Source organism: Puccinia triticina, chromosome 11A (assembly GCF_026914185.1).
Source record: "Puccinia triticina chromosome 11A, complete sequence".
Classification (NCBI taxonomy): Eukaryota; Fungi; Basidiomycota; class Pucciniomycetes; order Pucciniales; family Pucciniaceae; genus Puccinia; species Puccinia triticina.
In genome coordinates, this window is record NC_070568.1 from 3,967,436 (window position 1) to 3,993,643 (window position 26,208).

The window sequence follows — 26,208 nt, forward strand, 5'->3', positions numbered from 1 at the left end:
CACTCATGCTATGGTTACATACAGTTGCAAAAACCATCAACCTCCTTGTATAAGCACAATCTGTTCAACTGTATATATGTAGCTGGCCCCCAGGTTGTACATACCCCACAACTGTAATACTTCATAGCAAGATTGGGGGTCCCACCTTTGAAACCTCATAAGCCACAGATCACAAACAGCTGTTCACATTTTTCTCTGTGATCTTTTGCACCTGGGTATGTACCTGCAACCTTTTTTGCTGGCAATACCCGGACGGGTATTTGCGGGTAATCATCAAGAAGTCATACAGAACTTAACTGGAACTCAATCAGAACACAGTTGAAATCACTAAGACACAATGGCCATGATTAAATCATAACTCAAGTTGACCTGTTTGTTGATTGAGATGATTTCTTTGGGTTCAATTCATATTATTCACATGCTCATGAAGGTGTTCATTGTTTTCAATTTGCTAATTTTTCCCTCATGTGTGCGCATGAAATGTTGTTACAAATTGCAGGCTGGGCCTCTTTCAGATCAACAACATGTACACACCGGTTAGAATGATGTGCAAGGCTCACCTGAATTTTCATATTTCCCTAAAATAAAGGCGGGTATCATCTATAATTGAGCCCAAAAAGGATGAAAATAGGGTGAAAGTATGTGTCAAGTCAAGCTTGGAGGTTTGTGGTACCAGATTTCAGCTAGACAACCTGGATTTCAACACATAAGCTTGTGAGTTGTTTTTATGGTTTTTTGTTTCCCAATGTCTTCATCCACATGCATGTGAGCTGTTTTCCATTTTGACAATGTCACCTTTGTGTACATGCATACATTTGAGTGACAGATCACTAGAGGGGCCTTTCACAGCTCCATGACAAGTAAAAACTGGTCAGAAAGCCATTAAAGCCCCAGCTAGTCACATTTATGTTGTGTCAAACCCCTTGCACATAGAGAAATTGATCAACATAAATTCACCATAAATGATTGATAATTGGGCATTGAGTAAATATCATTTCATGATGGGTCAGGCTTTAGGCACGCCAAAAAAATGCCGGATGCACACCAAAAAAGGCGTGAACTCCGGACCACTCCAGGATTTTTGGAGTGGAGGATTGTTCACTCCAAAACCAGCCCCCATTTGGAGTGCCCAACCCGGCACTCCAGGATGGTATGGAGTGAACACCCCGCCATGCCAAAACCAGCCCACAATGGCCGGCCTGCACCGGCCATTGACGGCAGTATGTACACTCAATGACCGGCACAGGACAGCCATTGAGCGGACACACCCCTCTCAATGACCGGCATAGACCGGTCATCAAGAGACACACTCCTCTTGATGACCGGCATAGACTGGTCATTGAGAGGATCCATCCCTCTTGATGAGTGGTTTGTACCGGTAATCAAGAGTACACACCCCTCTTGATGACCGGCATAGACTGGTCATCAAGAGGATATATACCTCTCAATGACTGGTCTGTACTGGTCATTGAGAGGGATCTGTCCTTTTGATGAGCGGGATAGACCGGTCATTGAGAGGATACTGTTGAGTATAATACTCAGGTTTTAGTCTCTTGTCTTTTATTCTGCTTCTCCAATGTCCTGCATCTCTCACACACATGTCACCAGATGTATGTAGTCTATCTGAGGCAGCAGGCGTGAAAGGACCCTTTCACTATCCTTCCACAACTATTGAACACTGCCCCGTACCGTGCCTGCTGTCCTCAGGTCAGTCTTTCTTTTCTTTTGTGTCTTTCTGTTCTCCTCTTTCTTTCTTCTTTGTTTTCCATTCCACATCATTCTGATCTGCAATTCATCATCCTTCCATGACTATCAAAAACCGCCCCGTACCGTGCCTGCTGTCCTCAGCCCGTCTCTCTCTCATCAGATACATTCCTCTCAATGACCAGTCAGTCCCGTTCATTGAGAGGATACATCCCTCTCAATGACCAGTCAGTCCCAGTCATTGAGAATATACATCCCTCTCAATTACCAGTCAGTCCCAGTCATCAAGAGGGGTGTGTCCTCTTGATGACCGGTTTATCCCGGTCATCAAGAGGACACACCCCTCTTGATACCGGCATAGACCTGTCATTGAGAGGATATATCCCTCTCAATGAACAGTCTATCCCGGTCATTGAGAGGACAGATCCCTCTTGATGACCGGGATAGACCGGTCATCAAGAGGACACGCCCCTCTTGATGACCGGGACTGACCGGTCATTGAGAGGGATGTATACTCTTGATGACCGGTCTATCTTGCTCATCAAAAGGACAGACCCCTCTCAATGACCGGTACATACCAGTCATTGAGAGGGATATATCCTCTCAATTACTGTCAGAATTCTAGGCTCCTCTTCCGCTCACAAGTCTCAAAATCGTCAATCATTATCACTCTGCTTATTTTAAGTAGTTTTAATGTTTATTAATCACTCAACTTGTGTTGTTTTATTTCACTCTACTGTCTTGGTAGTTTTACCTTCACTCTAGTAGTCTGCTAGTTTTATTGTCCTGTCTTCACTCTAGTATACTGCTAGTTTTATTATCCTGTTCACTGTGTATGCTACTAATATTTGTAGTGTACACTTTTACTGTTTTGTTTGTTTTAGTCTCCTAGGCCCCCTTTGGATCTTCCAAGGGGGCTCTCTAGTTGTGACTACATATATTCTGCCTCTATGATTTGAAATTAATCATCAAGTCAGAGCATTTCTACCCTTGACCCACATCTTTAGCTCCTTGGTCCAATCCAAGCTCCTCTGTGATTGTCCCTCTCTTCATCGCACCTTTTTCTTTGACTGAAAATTTGACAATTACCGGTACAGACCAGTCATTGAGAGGGATATATCCTCTCAATGACCGGTCTATGCCGGTCATCAAGAGGGGTGTGTCCTCTTGATGACCGGTACAAACCGGTCATCAAGAGGATATATCCCTCTTAATGACTGGTCTGTACCGGTCATTGATAGGGATCTGTCCTTTTGATGAGTGGGATAGACCGGTCATCAAGAGGATACATCCCTCTTGATGACCGGCATAGACCTGTCATCAAGAGGAGTTTGTCTCTTGATGACAGGTCTATGCAGGGGATGTGTCTGCTTGATTGCCGGTCTGCGCTGGCCATTGAGGGCAGTATGTACACTTGATGACCGGCACAGGCGGGCCATTGGGGGCTGGTTTTGGCGTGGCAGGTTTTTCACTCCATACCAGCCTGGAGTGGTGGGTTGGGCACTCCAAATGGGGGCTTGTTCTGGAGTGAACAATCCTCCACTCCAAAAATCTTGGAGTGGTCCGGAGTTCAAGCCTTTTTTGGCGTGCATCCAGCATTTTTTTGGCGTGCCTAAAGCCCAACACATCTTTTATGGTCTTTTTTCACTCTTCAAGTCTTATGTAGCACAGAACTCTGATAAGTGTTGATGCTATCTCAATGATGTGTAAACAAAACACATCTTCATCTGCCCTCATGTCCATGCTGCCCCCCCCCTCCGTGTGGCTGGCCATGGACATGGGATACGCAGCAACATACCGGGATGATGCAGATGTTTGGGTCTCCTGAAATAGGACAACATACAACAAAGCCGCTCTACATACACCTGTAGCATCATTAGCAATCACCAGTTCAACTCTGTGCACAGTTTGATTTGTTGAGTTGTCTGTTAGTTTGCTACCATGATGTATCACCACAGTATGGCGGGCTGTTGGATTGACCCATGAGCACTACCAACCAACCACCCAGCTGGCAGCCACAAGCGTCTGTAGCCTATTTGGTAAAGGCAGCACTCTAGTATGTGTCTCAGCATAGCTGAGGTTGTGAGTTTGACTCTCCCCAGACACATCTTCATTTTACAGTTTCTACAGCACTGTTGGTCAAAACAGCCCCCCCTGGAAGATGAAACTCTCTAACTTTGCCCCCATGCTCTTTCTGACGCTTGCGCTGTCAGCAATATGTGTTTGAGCTAGAAAGATCACTTGCACCGCCTGCAAAACAGACAATACTGCCCTATTCCCAAACCTACCTACAATTTGGGCTGTCTGTGGTAAACCGTAAACCATTAGCCAATGGTAAAATTTGGCCAGAAAAACGTAAAAAAAGCATATACTAATGCATCATGCCACAGTGTAGACAATTAACCCGCACGAATGCCAGAAGTGATGTCAAAAATTTTACATGTTGACATAAGGAGCACATTACGGGGTCATTTGAAAGCCCCATACTTCTTTCAATCCTCCCTGAACACAGAAAAAAAATCAAAGCTACAAACAGGCATCCATGCAGGAAGGCTTCAACCAATTAGAATACCATGTGTTACTCATACTATCACCAGGGGAGACTTTGACGCACTCTCCAGAGAGTCCCAGAGTCCAATTTTATGTTGTTCTGGGTCTGATGTGAGTAAGATGTGGATTAGGAGATGATTGGTAAATTCTTCAGAAGTCAATGGCAAATGTTTCAGAAGTGATGCAGAATTGTCAGAGCACCTTGCGCAATGTTGTATAGAACAATTTAATTTTCTAAGGATAACTTGATTAAAACCTGTAATGAAATTATAGTGACTAAATGCCCAATTATTAATCATTTATGGAAAATTTCTGCTGATCAATTTCTCTATGTCAAAGGGGTTTTACAAAATTTAAATGTGACTTGCAGGGGCTTTAATGGCTTTTTGACCAGTTTGTACTTGTAATGGAGCTGTGAAAGGCCCCTTGAGTTATCTGTCACCCTAATGTACGCACGTACACAGAGGTGACATTGGCAAAGTGGAAACCAGCTCACGCTCATGTGCATGGATACATTGGAAAACAAATAAACACAACAAAAACTCACAAGCTTATATGTGTTAAGAAGCCAGAATGTCAAACTGAAATCTGGTACCACACACCTCCAAGATTGACTTGACTCATATTTTCACCCTAATTTCATCCTTTTTTGTCTCAATTCTAGATGATACCAACCTTCTATAAGGAAATATTCCAATTCACATGGGCCTTTCACATCATTCTAACAGGGGTGCACATGTTGTTGATCTGTTGGAGGCCCAACCTGTGATTGGTCACCCTTGCACGCGCGCACATGTGGGTTTTAGCAAAGTGAAAACAATGACCGCCTTCATGCACATGTAAATAATATGAACCAAACCCCAAGAATTCATATCAATTAACAAACAGTTCAAATTGAATTACAATTTGATTGTAGCCATTGTGTCTTAGCGGTTTCAACTGCGTTCCAGTTGCATTCCAGTTGACTTCTGCATGATTTCTGGATGATTTATGCATTAATCCAGGATCAGTTTCAGATCATTTGTGGATTACACTATGAAAAAAGTCAAGAAATTGGTGTCAATGGTATTCAAAATTGCATGTCACTCTTTACATAAAATCATAAAACCAATTTTGGCTGGGAGATGTCAGTGTGCATAAAAATTGAAGTGACATCTCCCAGCCAAAATTGCAGTTTATGATTTTATGTAAAAAAATCTTATGCAATTTTGAATACCACAAGTTGACATGCAATTACATTAATACTACTTTGATTTGAACCTGGGTTTTTCCCTGTTCATTCCCAGCATCTTCCAGACTAGCTCAGCGTGGCCTGGTGCTGAGCCACACCAGATCATTCTGGCTCATGATTTATCAGCCCTGATTGGTGTGAAGTCCTCAGCTGGGACAAGGGAGTATGTACTAGTCCCTCCTAGTCCAATGAGGCAGGCTGCCCTTGTCCTCCCGGCCAACGACATCATACAGCCATGTTATAAAAGCTTGCTGTTGGGTAGGCCCAAATTTTGGGCTGCTGATTTCAGCCTCAAAGCCTGTATGGCTCCTGTATGTCAGGAATGCCATCAGAAGAATTAAAAAACTAGTTTCTTTGTTTTCCCCTTTGGGGCCTCAAGGGCCCCACCATTGGATTCCTGGAGTGATTTTACCTTGATCCGGCCCTTTGCCGCTCCTGCCTCCCTTGCCCCTCGCCCAGCCCATCACCCATGTCAAGCAAAACCAGCCGCCCAAACAGGTTTGGACTGCGCTGTACAGGCCTGTGGCTGAAATGCAGAAATCATTTTCAGCCACACAAGACCGCAAGCTTTTCTAACATGGCTGTACAAATTTTGACCAGGAGGGATCCCTCCCAGTCAACCATAATATACAACACACGGCCAGGGGCAGTCCCTCCCGGCCGACAACACCGTACACATGTCAACCAGGGGGAATACCTCCCGGTTGACAACTGGGTACAAACTCATCATCAAGAGGGTACTCAACCCTCTTGATGACCGGCACACACTGGTCATCAAGTGGATACTCAACCCACTCAATGACTGGCACACACCGGTCATTGAGTGGATACACAACCCACTTGATGACTGGCACACAACAGCCATCCAGTGGGTCTCAGCCCACTCAATGACTGGCACACACCGGTCATTGAGTGGATACTCAACCCACTTGATGACTGGCACAGCCTGGTCATCAAGTGGATACACAACCCACTCAATGACTGGCACACGCCAGTCATCCAGTGGGTCTCAGCCCACTTAATTACCTGCACACACCAGTCATCAAGTGGATACTCAACCCACTCAATGACCAGCACAGTCCGGTCATTGAGTGGATACACAACCCACTTGATGACCGGCACACACCATAGGGATTGCTCCTGGTTGACATGATTTCCTGTTGTTGAACAGGAGCTTATTCCTAGTCAACACTGAGGGGGGGGGTCTTGTTGACTGGGCGGCAGGCTGATGCTGCCTGACAAGCCCAGGTTGGCAAACTTTGGATCCCAGCTGAGCATTTGCCTCAGTGACCATGCAGATCCCAGCTGAGCAATTGCCTCAGATCAGCTCAGTCTTGTCTAGTGCACAGCTGTGCACTAGAAAGATTTTGAGCAACTTGCAAATATTCCAGGCTGTTCCAGCCTGGGATTAATTTTTATGAACCTGGTTCTAATTAAGTATTGACTCAAGTATGCCACATGAGCAGTTTCTTGAGTTTTTTTCATAATGTTAGTTCCAGAATTTTTCATTACTTCTTACACTACATTCATCAAAGGAATCCAGCACAGTTACAGAAACTTCAAAACACCAGGGGGGAATCTAGCACTCTCTAGAGAGAGCCAGACCATCATTTTATCAATCATCTTGTCTGAAGTCAGTTCAATATCAACTTGCAAAATTAAGCAGCAATATTCTCTGAACTCATTGCTAACTTGATTGACACTCATGATGGATTGAGCAGTAAGACAGTATGAAATTGAGCATGCCTACTGAGGAAATCATGTTGACCTGCAGTTTATACTAATCTAATCTCCACATCTGCATCTTTTTACCTGATAATCCACCCCAAACTGTTGAGATAATGGCTCTGAGTCAAAGGGAGGAGGGATGAATGTGCCTGAGGAAAAAGGCTCAAGGCTGAGAACAGAAAAAGGAAGCTCTCAAAGGGGGCTAAGAATCCGCTCCATTCACCAGGACCTTTCCAAGTTAAAAATCTGCAATCTCCATCTAAACATGAAGATGGGTATGATGATATGATCTTCAAAGGAATGTTTTTTAAATAGTGATACTAACTCTGTATGGGAATATGAAATCAAAGAAGGCAACTATGATGAGAAGAATGGATGACCTGTTACACAGTCTCACATCATTCCAAGATTCAGCTAAAAATAGCAATTCACAAGTTTTGCATGAAACATCATTGAATCTCCAAAAGAATATATTTTCAAACAGTTGATTGCATCTTCAAGAATGGTTGGCTAGATAAAGAATACTTTGAAGCTTTCTATCAGATGAATCACACCTTAGATCTGGCAACCACCCACATGATTTCAAATTTCAATCTTGAATATCAGAAGTCCTTTTTTTAGTGTCCAACAAGCCTGCATTCATCAAATTTCTGGAGTTTTTCTCAAGGTCAGCCAAATAAAATCCAAATGCCTTGAATTTGTGAGAATTCCAGCTTAGGTGAACGGTGTCAATCTCACAAATTGAGAAAGACATCGGGAACTAAATTAGCTGTGGAAACAAGTAAGCAGAGCGAACCATTCCCGCAGTCCAAAATCAGCGCCGCGGAGGTTGAAACTGAATTCATCTTCTTGATGACAGCAGGGACATCACACGTGAGCAGCAAGATTAGGCTTCAGGAGAACTCCGGCCCACGATCACTCATTGAGAGAATTAAGGCTAGCACCAAAGGTAAAGCCGCCGTATTCAAACTCAAAAGAGTTGATCAGAAAGGAGCTGATGCCCTTTTCCGTCAATCTAGAAAAAGCAGTAAAACAAAGACAGGCCAATCACACCAATACCTCTCAAAGAGTAGGGAAAGATATTGGTAAGTGAATTGTGCTCCAGGCATTGAAAGTGATAACCAAATGCAGCTGCTGAAGCAACGTAACTATAACATTGATAACATTGCAACTCTTCTGCACCAAATCGCCGACGCCAAGTGAAAAATCACCTGAGTAAATTAAAGACTACTTTGAGTAAGGCAAACGCAAACCTCAGGATAGACAAAAGAGAAAGTAGCAAAAGCTAATGCTGAACTCTTGTCCGGAGCAGATTAGTGCAACCATTGACGAAGATCGGTTTCCTCTCTATATTCATCTATCTCAATCTCTTGAGTAGAGAGCGGCCAAGGTTCTGCTCTTAGGTAAAAACAACATCTTGTCATTTCATTCCTCAAGAGACTATTTTACATACAAGTTTCCAAATCTAACTCCTACTGGAATATACACTCTTAGTCCTTTGAACTTCTCAGCATTTGATATTTTCTAGGTTTTTATTTCTGCTCAAATATATGGTATGTTTAAGTCCAGTGCTTACAGAAGAAAAACAGAGAAGATTTGAATATCTTTGTCTGAAATCAAATATCTTATTGAACTACCATCAGCAAGATCTCAGAAGCCTAGGTGTTTTGAGAGATCTGATCATGGGTGATGGAAAGATTCTGAATATTTTGGATAAACACATCAACAATGACAAACTAATAGAGCAAGAAAAAGAAGACTTGAAGAAATTCAAGATAAACTGCCAAGAGATCATCAATACTTTCCTTCAAGTTGAAAACCATCTTAAAGCCAGAATGATTGCATTCCTATTTTTGAAGTTTGTTGAGGAAAATTAAGAGATAGATTCTCTGCAAGAAATCAGTTAAATTGATCATCATGACAAGTTCCAGATAAAGTTCATTTTAACATATTCAAGCCTGAATCCAATTTAGAAACTTTGTAAAATTTATGGTGTTCAAAGTTGGTTTGCATAGTTTTATGCATGCATAAATCATAAAATCATAAAATCTTTTTAGCAGGGGATATGACTGTCTGATTATGTAATACAAAATTTCCTCACCAAAATATTTTTATGATTTTATGATTTATCCCACTTTCTTAAATCCACAAAATCCTAGATCTGCAGATCTAAGTTTTGGGGTGTATTTTTTTCGAAAAAATGTCCAAAAATTGCCGTTCTATCTCACTGCGCACGTTGAAAATCCCCAAAGGCCCGGAGGCCCTATGGATGACCCCCCAGCTGTGCCAAAGCAACAAGCAAAAAGGGGCCGGTTGTTAAAGGTGTCCAGGGAGGGCCTAACCAAGCAGTTAGGGGGCTCCCAGGGAGGGGGTAGGACGAAACCGGATCCCCTGGGGGGACAAATGGCTTTGACTCCCTCCCTTAAATACTTGCCAATTCCACCCACCACTTGCTGCCAAAGACTGTACCGGACATCGCTGTGAAGACCCCCGCAACATTGGGTCTGCACACGAGGGGTTACGGGATCACCTAACCCTAAACCCCCTGCGAGACTCATACTTAGACTCAACCCCACTCTTCCCTAGTCAAGCAGATATCTGATCTCTCTCGACTAGGTGAGCACCCTTTTCTTTCTTCTCTGTCTTTCCTTCTGTTTTGTCTGTGTATCTAGCCACAGAGATCTGATCTCTCTCGACTAGCCTTTTGAAATACTAGCTACACCGTTTGGAACTAGAACTCAAACGGCTCTCGTCTCGTCTTCTGCGCCCGTACTTCGTCGTCTTCAGTGAGGGTTCACAGAACCCTTACACTTTTTTTTTCTCATTCCAAACAAAACACCGGGCTAATTCAGACCCATCCTCGATTTCTGATCTCGTTCCGTCTTGTTCACCCCGGCCTTTATCCCCGTTTGACCTCTACACCGACCCATGACAACCAGAAACTCTAACAACGAACCTCTTTTGCCAATCACCGATCCTGAAGAAATTCTTCGAACTGCGTGCCGCCGAGCCCGACTTGACGCCGCATTGGCCGCAACAAACCCGATCTTGGTTCCCCTCCCTTGTTCTCCAGTACTGTCAAACAACACCAATCTACCGACGACTCCCCCTTTTGTAAACACAGATCTGCCCGGAACTGCGCCTCAACCGACACTGTTTGACGAGCCTGACGCCATGCAACAATCCTCAGGAAACCCGAACGCACAAAACCTCGCCCCCCCCAGTCCCACCAAACCAGGAGGTGGAAGGCGAGCTGAGTATCACGGACTGCTTCAAAACCTTACTGACGATTCAGAAGAACACGGCCGTACAATTCCAAGCCGCCCAACTCCAAGCCAAACGAGCACAGGCCTGGGCGGACAAGCAACGCCACCATGACGCAGAGCGACTCGCCGCTGTTGAAGAGCAACGAAGGCTTGAAAATGAGAGGTTCGCCGAACAACGCCGCCTGGACGCGGAGAGAATTGCGGCCATTGATGAGCAGCGCAGACTAGACAACGCTAGGTTTGAGGAACAACGCCGCATCGATACCAAGAAACTTGCACTTCTGGAGGAGATCGCAAAGAACAGCGTCACCAAACAAGAGTCAACTCCGGCCCCTGCCACCCGAGTGGACGGCCGCATCGATCTCACCCGGTTCCGTACCTCTGACGGCCCACAGTTCAAGGGCCCGTTTCAGGTTGTGGAGCCTTTCCTCACCTGGATGCAGGGAGTGGAAATCTTCTTTTCAACGCGCAATGTCACCCACTCGGACGACAAAAGATTAGTCCTTGGCGCATTAATTACGGAAACTAACTTGCTATCGTACTACACCAACGTGTCGGCGGCGTACAAAGGAAAATCCTGGGACGAGTTCAGGGATTGCCTCTTCAAGTTCTGCCTACCCAAAGACTGGCGCACAGAGCTCCGACAAACCATCAAGCACTTGGAGATGTCAAATTCCGATTCATTCATGGAATACAGTGGACGAGCCCGCACCCTCCAGAGTCTGGTAAATTTCGAAAAACACTCTTTCTCCGACCTCGATCTCGCCGAGTTCGTCATGTTTGGATTACCACATGCACTCAAGACAAAAGTCAAGGACTTCCAATTGCTCGCCACCAAGGACTTCAACTATAGCGAATTCAAAAGCCAAACCAACGGTTTTTACGCCACCCTCCCAAGAACGAGATCTACCGCTACCCGAGCACCATCGACGCTATCCTCCAACCCCATGGAGCTTTTGGACCCTGAAGCATATCTCTGGAGGCTATTTTCTTATCTCAACTCGGTCGGTAAGTGCCACTTCTGCAAGAAGCACTGCGGAAATTTGGCCGGTGCTTGCCCGGGTCCCCAAGAACGATGATGCTTCATCCCACCCTCCTTCGTGGTTCCACCGAAGCCGGCAAACTATGTCGCTCCCAGAGCTTGGAAGAACGCCCAAGGACCGTCGGGCCCATCCGCAGGCAAGGCAACGGGACGCCCAGCAGGAGTAGCCGCAGCAAGTGTGGAGGCTCCAGCTTTCGACGAAGCTGGGGTATCCGCCGTTGCGATGATTGAGGGTCACCTGGAGGCCGAGGCGCTTAACTACGGGGACGACCCATTGACCTTCATTGAACAAGACAGGGAGGATTTGGAACCCTCAGACACTGAGGAGACCCCGATCATCGCTGAAAATCTCTTGCTAGCCAACGTTCAAATGACTGACGCCTCACAAGTGGGATATCGAGAAGACCTCCTTGAGCTCCTGGATAACCCCTCCGCAACGGAGGTAGACAATAAGTATGTCTCAGCCAGTTACACGCTCCCCCCCCGCTCCATCCATTTCCTTCACGCAGGGAGACGCTTACGCGCCCCCCCTCTTACAGGGCGTAATCCACGTCCCATCTGCCGCCGACCACCAACACCAACTCACTTTCAACGGCCACACTCAGAAACTCCGATAGTCATCCAGCTACATTCCACCTTTCCTACGTTTCTTTTCTGTTTCACCTCTCCAGCCCCGACTCCCCAAACCTACAGACAACCCGGCACCGGTAAGACCGACGGAAATGCAAGCATACAAACCAAGCCTGCAGACCGGCGGGCAACCTCGACTTCTTATGGACATTTGAGTGTCCCAACACGCCCCCCCTGCTTTCCCCTTGTTCCTTATCCTCGACCGCCCCACTCGCACTTGACCTCAGCCAACCGCTCCCTCCTTTTTATAGGGGGGGAGATTGTGAAGACCCCCGCAACATTGGGTCTGCACACAAGGGGTTACGGGATCACCTAACCCTAAACCCCCTGCAAGACTCATACTTAGACTCGACCCCACTCTTCCCTAGTCGAGCAGAGATCTGATCTCTCTCGACTAGGTGAGCACCCTTTTCTTTCTTCTCTGTTTTTCCTTCTATTTTGTCTGTGTATCTAGCCACAGAGATCTGATCTCTCTTGACTAGCCTTTTGAAATACTAGCTACACCGTTTGGAACTAGAACTCAAACGGCTCTTGTCTTGTCTTCTGCGCCCGTACTTTGTCGTCTTCAGTGAGGGTTCACAGAACCCTTACAATTGCCACCGCCTTGATTGTTACCATTTGCCACCGCTACCGTCACCATTCTTCCCACGCCCAATCCAGGTGTAACCATTAACTCCCTGCACACGCCTGCTGTACGATCTGCCTTGCTGGCTCCACCTCACCCCCCGCAACTTGGCTGATGAGCGCTTAAGTCCACCATAAAAAATCCATAGATACACGGTCTTCCATGGTCCAACATCTGTCAGCAGCCTCACTCTTTGGTGTGACTCCGCCACGCCTTGGCAACTATGGCCGCCACCACGTCGCTCTTTCCGTTGTTCCAAAATTCATGCCAACTTGGTGTTTTCAACACCCGCCCAATCTCACCTACATGCAGGTACACATGTACCTATAGACTCCCAGCCTGACCATCCGCCTCGTCCCTCACCAGCAAACTAAGACAGAAATACTCGCCCAAGCCGCAGGACATCCTGGCTGGACGCGACTTGCAGATGATCCTGTTGAATATCTCCTCCCGGGTGACGTACAACGACCAGATGTTGCCCCTAGACTACAACCTGTTCCGGAAGATGCAAGCAATGATGGGTGTGACGCCGGACTTTTTCAAGGTGTGCTTGATGGTGGATGTGGACACGGCGGTGCAGCGGGACTTGGTGTCCCATCTGGTGGACTGCATGCACCACAACCCGTGATCATCGGGGTGTGTGGCGAGACGCGGATCACAAACAAGCGCCAGAGCTGGGTGACGGTCATCCAGGTCTTTGAGTACTACATCTCTCACCACCTCACCAAGGCCTTTGAGTCCGTCTTTGGTGGCGTCACCTGTCTGCCTGGCTGCTTCTCGATGTACCGCCTCAAGGCGCGCAGACTCAATGACGGCGACTGGGTCCCCATCCTCACCCAACCCAAGATCTGCCGCAAATACTCCCAGTCAGTCGTCACCACCCTCCACCAGCAGAACCTGCTCCTTTTGGGGGGAGGGACAACGCTGATGATCTGCACCTTCCTCGCGCGCAAGATGATGTTCTGTCCCCAGGCGAAGTGTTGCACGCTCGTCCCGGACGAGTTTGCTGTCCTGGTCTCCCACCGCCGTCGCTGGATAGGACCCTGGCAAGCGCGGCCAGAGGGTACACATGAAAATCAATTCAAAAATTGTGGGATTCATACATTTTTAAAAGACATTTTTGGCTTTTCTTGCCAACATTTACCACATTTTGAGGAGAAATTAGCAGTACATTATTCTCCCTTTAAGCCTACATGTGCCCATCTTTTCAGAATCCATTTATCATGTTTGGTTGTGAGCCAAAGTGGCTTTAAACATTCATACATTTTCATGCGTACCCTCTGGCCGCGCTTTCCAGGGTCCTCGCTGGATCAACTCGACCATCCACAACCTCATGGAGCTTGTCCGGGTGCCCAACCTCTGCGGGACGTTCTGCTTCTCCATGCAGTTCTTTGTCTTCATGGAGCTCATCGGCACCATTGTCCTGCCCATTGCCATCACCCTCACCTACTCCCTTGTCATCAACTCCTTCCTCCACCCCCCCAAGAACTTCTCCGACGCCATCCCGCTCATCCTCGGCCTGCCCGCCGTCCTCATCCTCGCCACCTCCCGCGAGGTCTCCTACGTCTTCTGGATGCTCATCTACCTCTTCGTCCTCCCGCTCTACGCTTTCTGGCATTGTCAGCCCCCACCCCTTTCTTGATCGCAATGTGGTGCTGATTTTGTTGTCTCCCCGCAGCAGTCGACGACTTCTCCTGGGGCGAGACGCGAAAAGTGCAGGGCGAGGTGAAGAACCAAGGCCCCGATTCAGGCTCCAAGACGACGTTTGACGCGAACACAATCCCCCATCGACGATGGGATGACTGGGAAAGGTGAGCAGCCTGGAGAGAGAGAGAGAGAAGCCAACTGGAAAAAAGGCTATTTTTTTTGGATTTTGTAAGGTCAAGCGCGAGGAGCGGCGCCGGCGGGAATTTGAGCGGACGTTTGGGCCGCAAGGCTTCCATCTGTCAACGGCGGGCGGCGGGGGGGACATGGTGTCAATGGTGTCGTCGGAGGACGACCGGTGAGGCCTAGCGATTGGGAACTACGACACGACGGAGGTGGCGCGGCCGCCGGTGCCTGTACCCGGTCGACGACGGGTGCTCAACCGTCGACGGCGCGGGGTACTCCACAGTCCATGCGGACGAGCTCGGGCTCATCCTTGACCAGGGGGAGGACGAGCCCCCCAGCCTCGGCGGGCTCGGAGAGCCAAATTTTCCCAACCCCGCTATCCCCCCGCCCTCTGCGCGCGGCTCGCCCCTCGGCTTCGTCCCCGAATTGTACACCACCACCATCATCCGCACCACCTCAACACCCTCCCAACCTCCGCCTCTTCCTTCGGCATTGCCCCCCGCGCTCTAGATCCGCCTCCCCCATCACCTCCTCCCGCGAACCGCAGCCGCCGCTGCGCTACCGCCTCGAAAACTCCTGACACCCTTACCCCTTCTTGTTGCCCAAACGCCCGCGTCGCTTTCGGACTTGAGCCCTGACACCTTCTAGATTGCTTTACTTATACACACACACATATATATCTGACAGAGGCACTTCTCTGCTCCTATAACCCCATTGCCGCTGGTCTCCCTCTGCCTCTCTGTCTCACATGCGCCTTTTTCACGAAGACGGTCTGGCACTCTCCGTCTTCTTCTGTTTCTCTGCTCAGTTGGATGCCATTGGATTTTATCCCGGCAGGGCGCTTGTACTAGACAGCCCATCTCCGCCTTAGTTTGGGCCACACAACAAAATCATCTTTTTTGGCCTGGGGCCCTGTGTGAAGCCCTGCATGTCCTGCAGGGTTCAGCCTCTTCTGCTGCACTAGGAATAAAATTGTTTTTGGTTTCTAGCAAGCTTCTTTGAAGAATCAGTCTTTGTAATTTGTTTCCTTGAGTCCAAATGTTGAAAGGTCTTCATCCTTAATCTTGAGTGAAGAGTCTTGTCAGACTTTTACATTTTCCTGCCCCACACCCTGGCACCCAGGCACACACTTTGTTGTTCATTGGCACAGGGTGGGAGGGGGAGCTGGGCAGTGCATCTAGATTGAATTTGAACTGAGAGGGGGGGTTACAATTGCCTAACACACCCCCTGCAGCGGCGAAGCCGCCTTGGCCTCTAGTGCATGCATAAAATTATGCAAACCAACTTTGAACACCATAATTGAATACATGGGATTTCATTTTACCATAGAAAGATCATCAAAGCCATGTGGAAATAATCAAAGATTACTTCCAAATGGTTTCTAGAGATTATTTTGATAAACTCTTTACAAAGCCTGGCATGGATTCTACTATCCTGAGAGCTGATAATTAGAACTTCTAGGTTTGTTTATCTCTGTTCTCTTTTCTGGAAAAAGTCTTGCTAGGCTTCACATCTGACGATCACTCAACGTCATTACTATCTTGCAAGCTAAGCCAGCAAGATAGTTAGAACTGTTTGAAGATATAGGCAGCAACATATCTTCGTGTGCTCCATCTAAAAAACTTATTACCGGTGTAACATATTTGAACTGTTGATCTCTTGACAAATGAATCAATAATGAATAGAGAAACGTCTTGAGAAACAACAAATCTCAAGAATTCTATTAGACTGACATGTTTACCATACTTTGTATTAGTGCTTTTGATTTACAAGAGAGCGGAGAGAAAGAAGGCAATCTGAATATATAATATGTATCATACATTCATTTCGTCTTCATCCTCCCTCGTCCCAACATTTGATCAGATGAACAAAAACAAGTGATTGAACATTTTTAGGTTTTAGGCGTATGATACAGCAAGAGCAACGGAAGGAAGCAAGCCCAATTCCTATCGAAAGAGTGGTCGCTATGAATGAGCAGGACAAAGAACCAGGAGGACGAATGAAGCAAGAGCGAGAGAGACAGACCTTGATAGACTTGCGCATCTCATCCGGGGAGAAGATCTTCCTAGGATAAGTGGTCGAGAAGCGCAAAGAATTGGCAGATTGGTTCTCGTGAGCGAGGAAATCAGGATGGGCGGCCAAAGCCTCAGCGAGATTGATGAGCGTCTTGTCGGCCTCCAAGCTCATCACGACCACCGAGCCCTCTGGACCCGGCAGGCGCAGCTGGAAGCGGCCCTCGGTGTACTCTTTTGGACTCCCTGAGTCCGTACCACTCGCTCGCTTCTTCGGCGAAGGCTTCGCAACCGTCGCAGGCTCTTCCGGAAGTGGTATCCCCAGTCGTTTGCTAATTTTTCCCCAGAATAAACCAGAAGAAAAGTGGGCGGATTATTAATAATGGTATCCTCTTTTGTGTGGATAAGCAGGATATGTTACTGACCTTTTCTCAAACGCTGCCTTTCGTGCCCGGTTTGCTTTATCTTCAGCAATCGCCGCCCGAGCGCGAGCTTTGGCCATCTCGTCCTCCAGCTTATCTTTCTTCCGTTGGGCAATCTCTTTCTCCATCTCCTTCCTCTTCAGTTCTTCTTTGATGTTGATCATGTCTTTTCCGCCCTTGCGTCGGATAGCTTCGTTAGCTGTTTAGAAACAATCTCTCCGTTAATATTCTGCTATCATCTTCAACGAAAAAAAGTATGGTTTGCCTTTGTTCTCTTGGGCTTCTAGCTTCTTCTTGGCTAATTGGCGCTCTTTGAGTTGTTCGCGCAGCTAAACCGATCCAACGGTGGCGTAAAAGATTTAATCAATTAGACACATGTATGGATGTATGAAAGCAGTTAGAGATATACACACTCTGTCTAACCGTTCTTGTTTCTCTTGTTCGGTCAATGGCTTGGCCTACAGAACCACTCAGAATGGAAGCTTTGATCGGCATATGGATGATGTACCCCAAGAGGAACGATAAACCAGAGAAGAAAGAGTTTGGCCAACGGACTTCATACTCGACCTCGTCAAAATTAACGTGATTGCTTTTCTCGGAATGGTAACTCGCGAGGGCATTATTCTTAAAGAACTTGTCGCATTCGGTACATTTCAATCCTTTAGCCTGGAGCAGAGGGGACAGAGGATGTCAGTTTTATTTGTGGAGGATTGCGCTGATCAAATACGGGGGCGTATATGGCAAATTTTGTTGTTACCATGTTTGGCTTTGGTGAGGAAGCTCCCATAGTCCCTGGCTCGGTCTTGTTCTCTTCGACTGGCTTCGGCTCGCCATTCCCTTCCTCGTCCTCCGGTGGCAGATTATCGCCATGCTGTTCTAACCAATCCAGGGCTGCATCCACGCTACGATTTTCTGTCTGCAGGAAATCAAGGTAAAGAGCACGCACTTTGTCATCATTCCAACTCCTTACCAAACATGAGCGGCAGTGGATGGATGGTTCTGAGAAATGGTGGTGCTCACGGCTTTCAGAGCCCGCTCTGCTTTCGCACTAACAAGCCCAACCCATTCCACGCCCGAATAATGAGTCAAGAGTCCCAGGCAATGTGTGTGATCGACGAGATTCGATTGGGACGAGCAGACGACTTACGGCTCGAATCCTAATTCCACCACTAAGTAAGACGAGGGCGTCAGCTTTATCTGGATACGGTTGGAGACTTGGTTGTTCCTTACAGGTCGTGAGTAGTTCTGATCCCATTTCTTTAAGTTGCACGTTGGAGATTGCTTTTCCGATCGAAAATTGCAACACAGCGGGCCAGACGAGAAGGTGTGACATGTCGGGACAGGCAGAGGTAGCTCCAGCTGCGGGCTGTGCCAAGTGTGACAGCTGAAAGGGGACAGATACATGCTTGTGCTGCGCCGCACACAATTCGACAACACTCTTGTGGGTTTCCTACCAAAAAAATCCAAGAAAGCTTTCTTTCCGGACACGAGACAACAAAAGGAAAACTTCAAGCAGCGGAGACAAGATGCCGAGGGCAACGAGCCAGAAGTTCACGAGGCTTCACCAAGAATCGAATACGGCTCCTCTCAAGAAGAAACCGAGTGGAGAGCAACAGCAGTCAAGCGGCGGAGCAGCCAGCAATCCGATCTTCAATACTGACAAGCTCGGCCAACACATCCTCAAAGTGAGTCACACCTATCTCCCGCAACCAAGCCCCAAAATCAGGACTGATCAAAAAAACCGGTAAGTAAAAGAATCCATTAGTAGCACAGACGATAGTCGACAAAGCCGCACTCAAAACGACGGATAAAGTCTTGGAAGTCGGCCCAGGAACGGGGAATTTGACGGTCAAGATCCTCGAGAAGAATTGCAAACAGTTGACGGTCGTGGAGATGGATCCTCGCATGGCATTCGAGCTCTCGAAACGGTTCCAGAACGCCAAAGATCTCAGCTTTAAACGCAAGTTAGAGATCATCGTCGGCGATTTCTTGAAGACTGAGTTACCTTACTTCGACGTTTGTATCAGCAATACACCGTACCAAGTTCAGTCCCGTCCCTCTGCCCTCCCCCGAATTACGATTAAATTCTTACATCAGATTCTCTACACACAGATTTCTTCGCCGTTGGTGTTCAAGCTCTTAGAACATAGACCGATCTTCCGAGTAGCAGTTCTTATGTTCCAAAAAGAGTTTGGGTTAAGGTTATGTGCCCGACCGGGCAGCAAGTTGTGGTCGCGGTTATCAGTGAATGTGCAGCTATATTCAAAAGTATCACATCTGATGAACGTCGGCAAGGCGAATTTCCGGCCCCCGCCCTTGGTCGAAAGTTGTGTCGTCAAACTCGAACCACTCAATCCGCCCCCCAACATCGCATTCAATGAGTTTGATGGCCTCACTCGGATCTGCTTCAATCGTCGGAATAAAACTATCAGGGCCTCTTTCTTCGCTTCTACTGCTACCCTCAACATGCTCGAAGCTAACTGGAAAACGTGGCGCTCTCAACAACAATCCGATTCGGCAATCGTTGGTCACCCGCTCACCTTCTTTTTCATCTTTCCTCTGTTCATATTTTAATCACTTATTTTGGCTCCCTCTCACTCGCTAGGTTACTGACCAGGAAGAAGGAGAAAATTTCTCGGCTAAACTGGAAACAATTCTGCAAGAATCCGGCTATTCAGATTCCCGATCAGCCAAGATGGATGTCGACGATTTCCTATCGCAAGTCCCCTCTCTCTCACTCTCTTCCAAATAGATGTGACTGACTCTAGGTGTGCATGTGTAACAGACTACTGGCGTGTTTTCATAAACACGGCATTCATTTCGCCTGATCCGTCGATCACATGATATCCACCATTAGCCTTTCAATAACATTTTATCATTTAACACCGATTTTCCAATCACCGTTTATCTCTTTGTATTTTGTTTGTTTTCTTGGTATTGCACACGCTTGGGATTTTATCATTATCCTAGGAAGTTGAATGCAAAGAAGTGTAAGACTAATGAGCCAAAGACAAAGTCTGCAAATGCCCTACAAAAATGCAAGGAAAATTTGGGAATGAGTCAGCTGGAGTAAGAAGGATAGTGTAGCTTGGTGGGATAGGGATTGTGTACCTTTCAGGGCTAACAAATTCAAATTGAGCAGAGTTGAGGGGATTGACCTGCGAGCGCAAGCTAGCGAGGAGGACGAACTGTCCGACATGAACCGAGAACGCGCCCAGGAAAGCGTTGAACGGGAAGCTGGTAACCACCACGCAGTAAAGCAGTTGGATGATTGCCGAGCCGATCAGGAAAACTAGCACTGAGTCAATCAACAGTAGCGAACTCGGCGTCTCCTGTGTCCACGGCAAAAGACGATCATCAGCTTGCTTCACGTCTAGTGGATCACGAGACACACAAGTGACTTACATCGATGTACGAATGTAGTAGTTGGGTGAAGGCGGTCGAGATCGTCGACCCACTTCCTGCTTTGTGCTTCGAAACCATTCTCTCGCTGTCTGGATCGTGGGTTGTGCCTTCTTCCTCCTCTAAGTCGTCGATCGGCAAGCCTGCAGAATGTCCTTCGTCGTGTGCCAGTGGATGTTTTTCGATCACTGAACTCCCAGTGTCTTTCGGTCCTTCCCGAGGTCCCCCGTACCCGCGGCTTTCTACGGGGGGAGGACTCGTTCGGGGTCGTGGTGACCCCGTGGTCTACAAAAAAAGGTCTGCGATCCGATACCTCGGAGCCGGATGTTGGCCGTCCCGCGCCCCTCCCTACAGATATCCGGTACTCTCTCTCTGTTATCATGTATTATCCTAGCAGATATTATCTGTGTTGAGGTATTATTTACTTCCTTTCTTATCCAATGCATAAATTGTAAGCTAATAAAGATACATGACCTGATTTACCGGGCCCGGGTGGCATCCGTCCAGCAGCCCCTGCAGATGTCGATTAACAGCTGCAAAATTTAAATTTTGATGGGGAAATGGATGTAGTTCCAGAGGCTGGTGATCAGGTTCTGCAGGGTCTGCAGATCTCGAGGGCAAGTCCTCCACATTTGCGTGTCTGGGCCTCCATATTATTGCAGGCGGAATCAGCAAAATGCAGAAATTGATTTTCATCATGTACAAGGGGGTGAGACGAATGTGTCCCTTGTCTTCCGCAAGGAGCTACAGCCTGCAAGGCATTGCCGATGTTCCAGCAGAGATGAATGTTCACTTCATTAAGCGAGCCGAAATTCTAGCTATTGATGTGGCCATGTTATTTCTTTGTTCGCAGAGCGTCCGTATAAAAAACGCGAGGATACCGAGGAATAGTTTACACCACAGCTCTTTATCTGGAATCCTATCATGAGAGTTGGTTCCCGCGTCTGGGTCATTTTAGCGAACTTAGCTGCTTGCTGCAAATCACCTATCACTCCTAACCCCTCAATTGATATCTCCCATGGGCTTTTCGATGAATGGAATCCAAAATATTCCTGCAACATGCTCGCTGATAACGATAGTCGACCATTGCATGTGATTTCTGCCTCCTCTCCGCCGTATACCAGTGCCTCTCGCCATTTCCTCTCGGACCACTACCGGCACTCGCTAGGGCCAGACGGACAATTTCAACGTCACACCGTCCCAAAATACTTAGTGGAACATACAAACAAACCTCATTTACATATCCAGGAAAACCAAGGAATGTCAATTCCTGTTTCTTCCCATTTCAACAACGATGCAGCCACTGTTTCCATCTCGAGCTCTCACAATGAGTCACCCGGCGCAATGACAGAAAATGCAAAAAAAAACTTAGGCTTTAGGGCAAATAAACACAATCTACCTAACTTCTCAGTCTTATCAATTCAAGGAAAGAGGAAGAGGAGGAACCATCAATTATGCTCTATAGCCAGAAAATTCAAAGACCTACGAGTAAAACATCCGGAATACCTAGATTCCTTGTTCCAAGAGTCGCCAGAAATCAACAGCAAAGGAAGCCAAGGACTTCAGATTCCTTTTTATTCCCATTTGAACAATGATCCAGCCACTAGTGCCTTATCAAGCTCTCACAATGAGTTACCAAACTCAAAAACTGAGAGTTCACCAAAATACTTGTGTGCAAATAACCATGGCCTACCCAATTTCCAGTCCTGTCACGTGGAGGAAAGAGGAAGAGGAGGAACTATCAATTATCTGCTGGCTAAAAAATTCAAAGATCTCCAAGTAAAAGATCCGGAATACTTACGCTCTTTGTTCCAAGAGTCATTGGAAACAAATAGCCAGGAAAGCCAAGGACTTTGGATTCCTTTTTATTCCCATTTCAACAGCAATGCAGCAAATGGTGCCCTCTCAATCTGTCACAATGAGCCACCCAGTGAAACAAGTTATATTCCACAGGAACCCTTTGTTGGAAACCAACACAATATACCAAATTTCCCATCCTATCAGTTGGGTAAAAGAGAAAGAGGAGGAAATATCAATTATGTCATTTCTGAAAAAAAAATCAAAGACCTCCAAGTAAAAACTCAGCACCTCTACATTCCTTTTTGCAAGTGTCACCGGAAATCAACAGCCAAGAAAGTCAAATATTTCTGATTCATTTTACTTTCCATCATAAAACAACGTAGCTAGCAGATCTGGAGCTATGTATCACAATCAACTAATTGGTGCAAAAACTCAGAATTCCTTGGAGCCCTTAGGTGAAAACAACCAGAATTTAACCCAATTCCACATAGAAATATGACTCATCCTCATCCCACCCTCTAAATGTAAGGCCCTGTCTGGGAGCAGTGATGTTATGTAATAACAACCACTTTTCTATAAACGGGCCTCACCAAGGCCCATTTTGTATGACTTGAATGTTTGACAGATCTAGCAAGTGATTGGGCGTAAGCCTGTGTATCTAAGGTGAAAACAGGACACAAGAAAAAGGAAGGTTTCTGCTTGAATTTCTTGGGATAAAGAAATAACAAACAGAGGAAGAGAAAGAGAGAGAGAGAAAAAGATAATGATCAGGCCTAGACTTGAAGTCTTTGATTTATGATCTGGGCTATTCTCATCCTGGAAAAGTTGGATGCCAGCTGTGCAAGGCCAAAGAGGGCGACAGCCTCCACTTGCACCAATGGAACGGTGGAGGGAATCCCTGTGGTGATACTGGGAGGGAATTAGACCCTGTAAAGTGATCCTGAGGTGTCTCTGGTGGTGGTCCTGGCTTTCTGAAATCTGTGTATCCTCCGGCTGAATGGGGGATCCTGACTTTGAAATTTTCAAGGTTGGCTGACATAATCACCTATGTACATGTGGTTAGGGAGCTGGGTTTCACTTTTGTCGAATAAAAAGCGGGACATATAGATAAAGTTGAGTGGCCACCCTCCTTCTAGAATAGTTCTGGGCTTGTTTGGTAGTTGGCACTGAAACTCTGCAATCTACAAATCCCTTCAGCACTCCTCCGCGAGTCTGATACAATCCGCCTAGTCTACAAAGGGTTCAACTGCTCTGCTTCCGCACGCAAGAACTCTGCAAAGTTATGATTTTAGGGTAGGGAAAAACTCTCCACATGCTTGTAATCTGTAAAGTGACCCCGAGAAAACAGCTACTACAATTTTGGTACCGTAAGAGTAGTAAGTAGAATGCTAGAAAAATTCCCAAATATCCCCCTGAGAGAAAATCTGTCCCCTAAGGTTCCATATCCCCCCCCCCCACTCTTTCTGCCCCGCAGTCCTCCATTCCCACCCAACATTGTCTGCATTCCCCCTTTCCCGCACTAACAAACTCCGCCTGCATTGCCTCCCAGCCTAGCACATCTCCGACGCCTGTTCTCCCGCACCCCACAACTAGCCTCCAGAGATAGTCTCTACCCAGCGCTTCCACCCCAACATCATCCACTGATGATGTCCGCTTCCGCTGCCCCAGTTCACCTAACTCCGTGCCGCTACTAGTCTGTCTGTGCGCTCGATACGCCGCAGTCCTACTCCAACTCTCAGCTAAATCTCCATCTAGGCCGTGGCTAGAACCCTGGTTCCCCGCACCCGTGTCAGTCTCCCGGTCCGCGCCTGCCTCCGCTGTGGAACTACTCAAACGGGAGAATAGAGCTTGGAAGGGAAATGTATAGCAACACTAGTTCTAATGTAAGCTATGCAAGGGTGCTGATGAGGCTGCCTTCCTGACTAATGCTGAGGGGATGAGAGTAACACTAATAAAAAGAAAGAAAAGGTGTGGCTGATTTCTACTTGATCTTAGGAGCTAGTACTATGAGCTTTAACTACTGCTTGGCTACTGAGGATGAGAGGGTTGTGGCAATTTACTCTTGCTGTTTCTTCAAAAACCTGGCCCCTTGGGGCCGCAAGTTGGGTCGCGGCGAAGCCGCGTTTGGCGGCGGAGCCGCCCCCTCAGCAGGAGGAGCAATTTTGCGGCGAAGCCGCCCACTCCGTTGGAGCAGCAATTTTGCGGCGAAGCCGCGGGGCGGGGTAGAGCTGATGCTCGGCCCCTCGAGGCCTGGTGCTTGAAGAAGTTTTGGACTGAGGAAATGCTCTGGGTTCAGACGCCAATGCGCAAAAACAAGTCTAGATGGTCAGGGAGGCTCACGCTGATGCGCTGCAGCCTTAGCAGACCCGGGGTATTTTGGGGTGAAAATAAGAGTCCTATTTAAGCAAATCAGAAAATTGGCGCAGCTGCTCTATCCCGGTCCTCCCACAGGAGTGGTAACATGGGGTCATCTCCGATGAAGTCATGCCACGATCAGCCCCAGGACCCCCAATCTGGATAGTGACCGCGAGTTCGCTCATCTGCTTGCACTGAATACACTTATTCACAGGCTGCCAATCTCAGCCCGGCGCTTTTCCACAAAGGAAACACACGCACCACCTTATGCAGAATATCATTCACGAAGCGTCTGACACCACGTAGTTTCAACTTTCCCTAGCCAGAGAGCCAGGATGAGCCCATACATTAAAGACACCGACCCTCAGAGCCAAAGCAAATAAAATCCTGCTTGGCAAGCAGGTGCTGGGTAGCTGCTCTGTGGAAAGGTGTCCTCAACGGCGAGAACATCGCTGAGGAGGAGGCTGCTCCGGCGAGCGGGTCTTTTCACTGCTTGCTGGGGAGGAATCTTTGTTGGAATCATCCCCGGCAAGCAGATCCCCACTCGCCCGGGAGGATTCCTCATGTCCAAGGACCTTGCACCTGCTTGCTGAGAAATCTTCCTCAACAAGCAGGTACAAGTCATGGGGGGAATGGAACAAAATCCATCCCGCCAAGTACAAAGGTGTACCCGTTTGGAAAGCCCCCCCAGAAAGCAGTTACCATTTTTAACTGCTTGGAGGAATCTTCCTTGGAATCATGCGCCAGCGCAACAATCCCCAAGTAATATGTACATGTACCCGCTTGCCCAAGATGATTCCCAGACCTTGGCAAGCAGGTGTAATTTTTATGCCCAAGAGGAAGCCTTCCAGGCAAGCAGGGGAATCCATCACAAGGTCCTGCAACATTTCACGTCAAAGGTATCAACAGGTTTGAAGCAAGGAAAAGACACACAAAAATGATGAGCCCGGTATATTTTCCCACTGTCAATAAAGGCCAGAAATATTACCTTTGTCTGCTACTGTTACACTGACAAGGTATCACTAGCTTCACAGACATGGACACAATCAACAGAGGGACCTATGACACTTACTGGAAAACAGCAGAGGTCCTCAGACTTGCATTGCTGCCAATGCTGGCACAAAACTGCAGGCTGGCAGACGGGCAAAGCCCTACATCATTTTTTCTGCATCCTACTTATCCACAGCCCACTCTCAAACCCTCAAGAATTGTTCAACCAAATTGCTGTTGTGCTCTTGGATGGCCTGCTGCAACAACTCCAAACGGTCTACCAGGTCAAAAACCCCTCAGATCAACTTCACATCTTGCTCTGCTACTACCTACTGGCAAGGAAGCCTCAGAAGAGTGGAAAAACTCTTGCCGGTTGGAATCCATACCCCCGCTTCTGGGGAGGGGGACGTATTGAAAACACTATGCATGAAGAAGATCTCCAGCAAGGGGAGTGTGCAGACCTATTCCAAAAAATGTGACAAACCCTGAACCATAAAAAATGGATCATTGTTGACTTAGCTGTGCATTTGGCGGAAGCAAATGCTGCCAGCATGCTATATGTGGATGAGCCCGGTGGGTGTGGCAAAACCTACACAATGAATACTGTTATCCATTCCCTGA

The 26,208-nt window shown here is 47.3% G+C and overlaps 3 protein-coding genes across 3 annotated transcripts; 1 reads left to right on the forward strand and 2 right to left on the reverse strand.

The window, feature by feature from the left end:
- Positions 1-16,504: 16,504 nt before the first annotated feature.
- Positions 16,505-18,373, reverse strand: PtA15_11A383 (uncharacterized protein; the record flags this gene model as incomplete). Its single annotated transcript, XM_053161285.1, has 10 exons — positions 16,505-16,552; positions 16,632-16,950; positions 17,044-17,239; positions 17,306-17,369; positions 17,454-17,498; positions 17,596-17,706; positions 17,798-17,956; positions 18,061-18,088; positions 18,188-18,209; positions 18,271-18,373. 10 exons carry the CDS (start codon positions 18,371-18,373, stop codon positions 16,505-16,507), a joined length of 1,095 nt encoding a protein of 364 aa, XP_053025247.1.
- A 193-nt stretch (positions 18,374-18,566) lies between these two features.
- Positions 18,567-19,868, forward strand: PtA15_11A384 (uncharacterized protein; the record flags this gene model as incomplete). Its single annotated transcript, XM_053161286.1, has 5 exons — positions 18,567-18,725; positions 18,796-19,083; positions 19,153-19,563; positions 19,646-19,758; positions 19,826-19,868. The coding sequence occupies 5 exons, from the start codon at positions 18,567-18,569 to the stop codon at positions 19,866-19,868; spliced, it is 1,014 nt and encodes a 337-aa protein (XP_053025248.1).
- Positions 19,869-20,001: 133 nt separating this feature from the next.
- Positions 20,002-20,523, reverse strand: PtA15_11A385 (uncharacterized protein; the record flags this gene model as incomplete). The annotated part of the gene is made up of 3 exons (XM_053161287.1): positions 20,002-20,068; positions 20,152-20,372; positions 20,446-20,523. 3 exons carry the CDS (start codon positions 20,521-20,523, stop codon positions 20,002-20,004), a joined length of 366 nt encoding a protein of 121 aa, XP_053025249.1.
- Between the last annotated feature and the right edge of the window lie 5,685 nt (positions 20,524-26,208).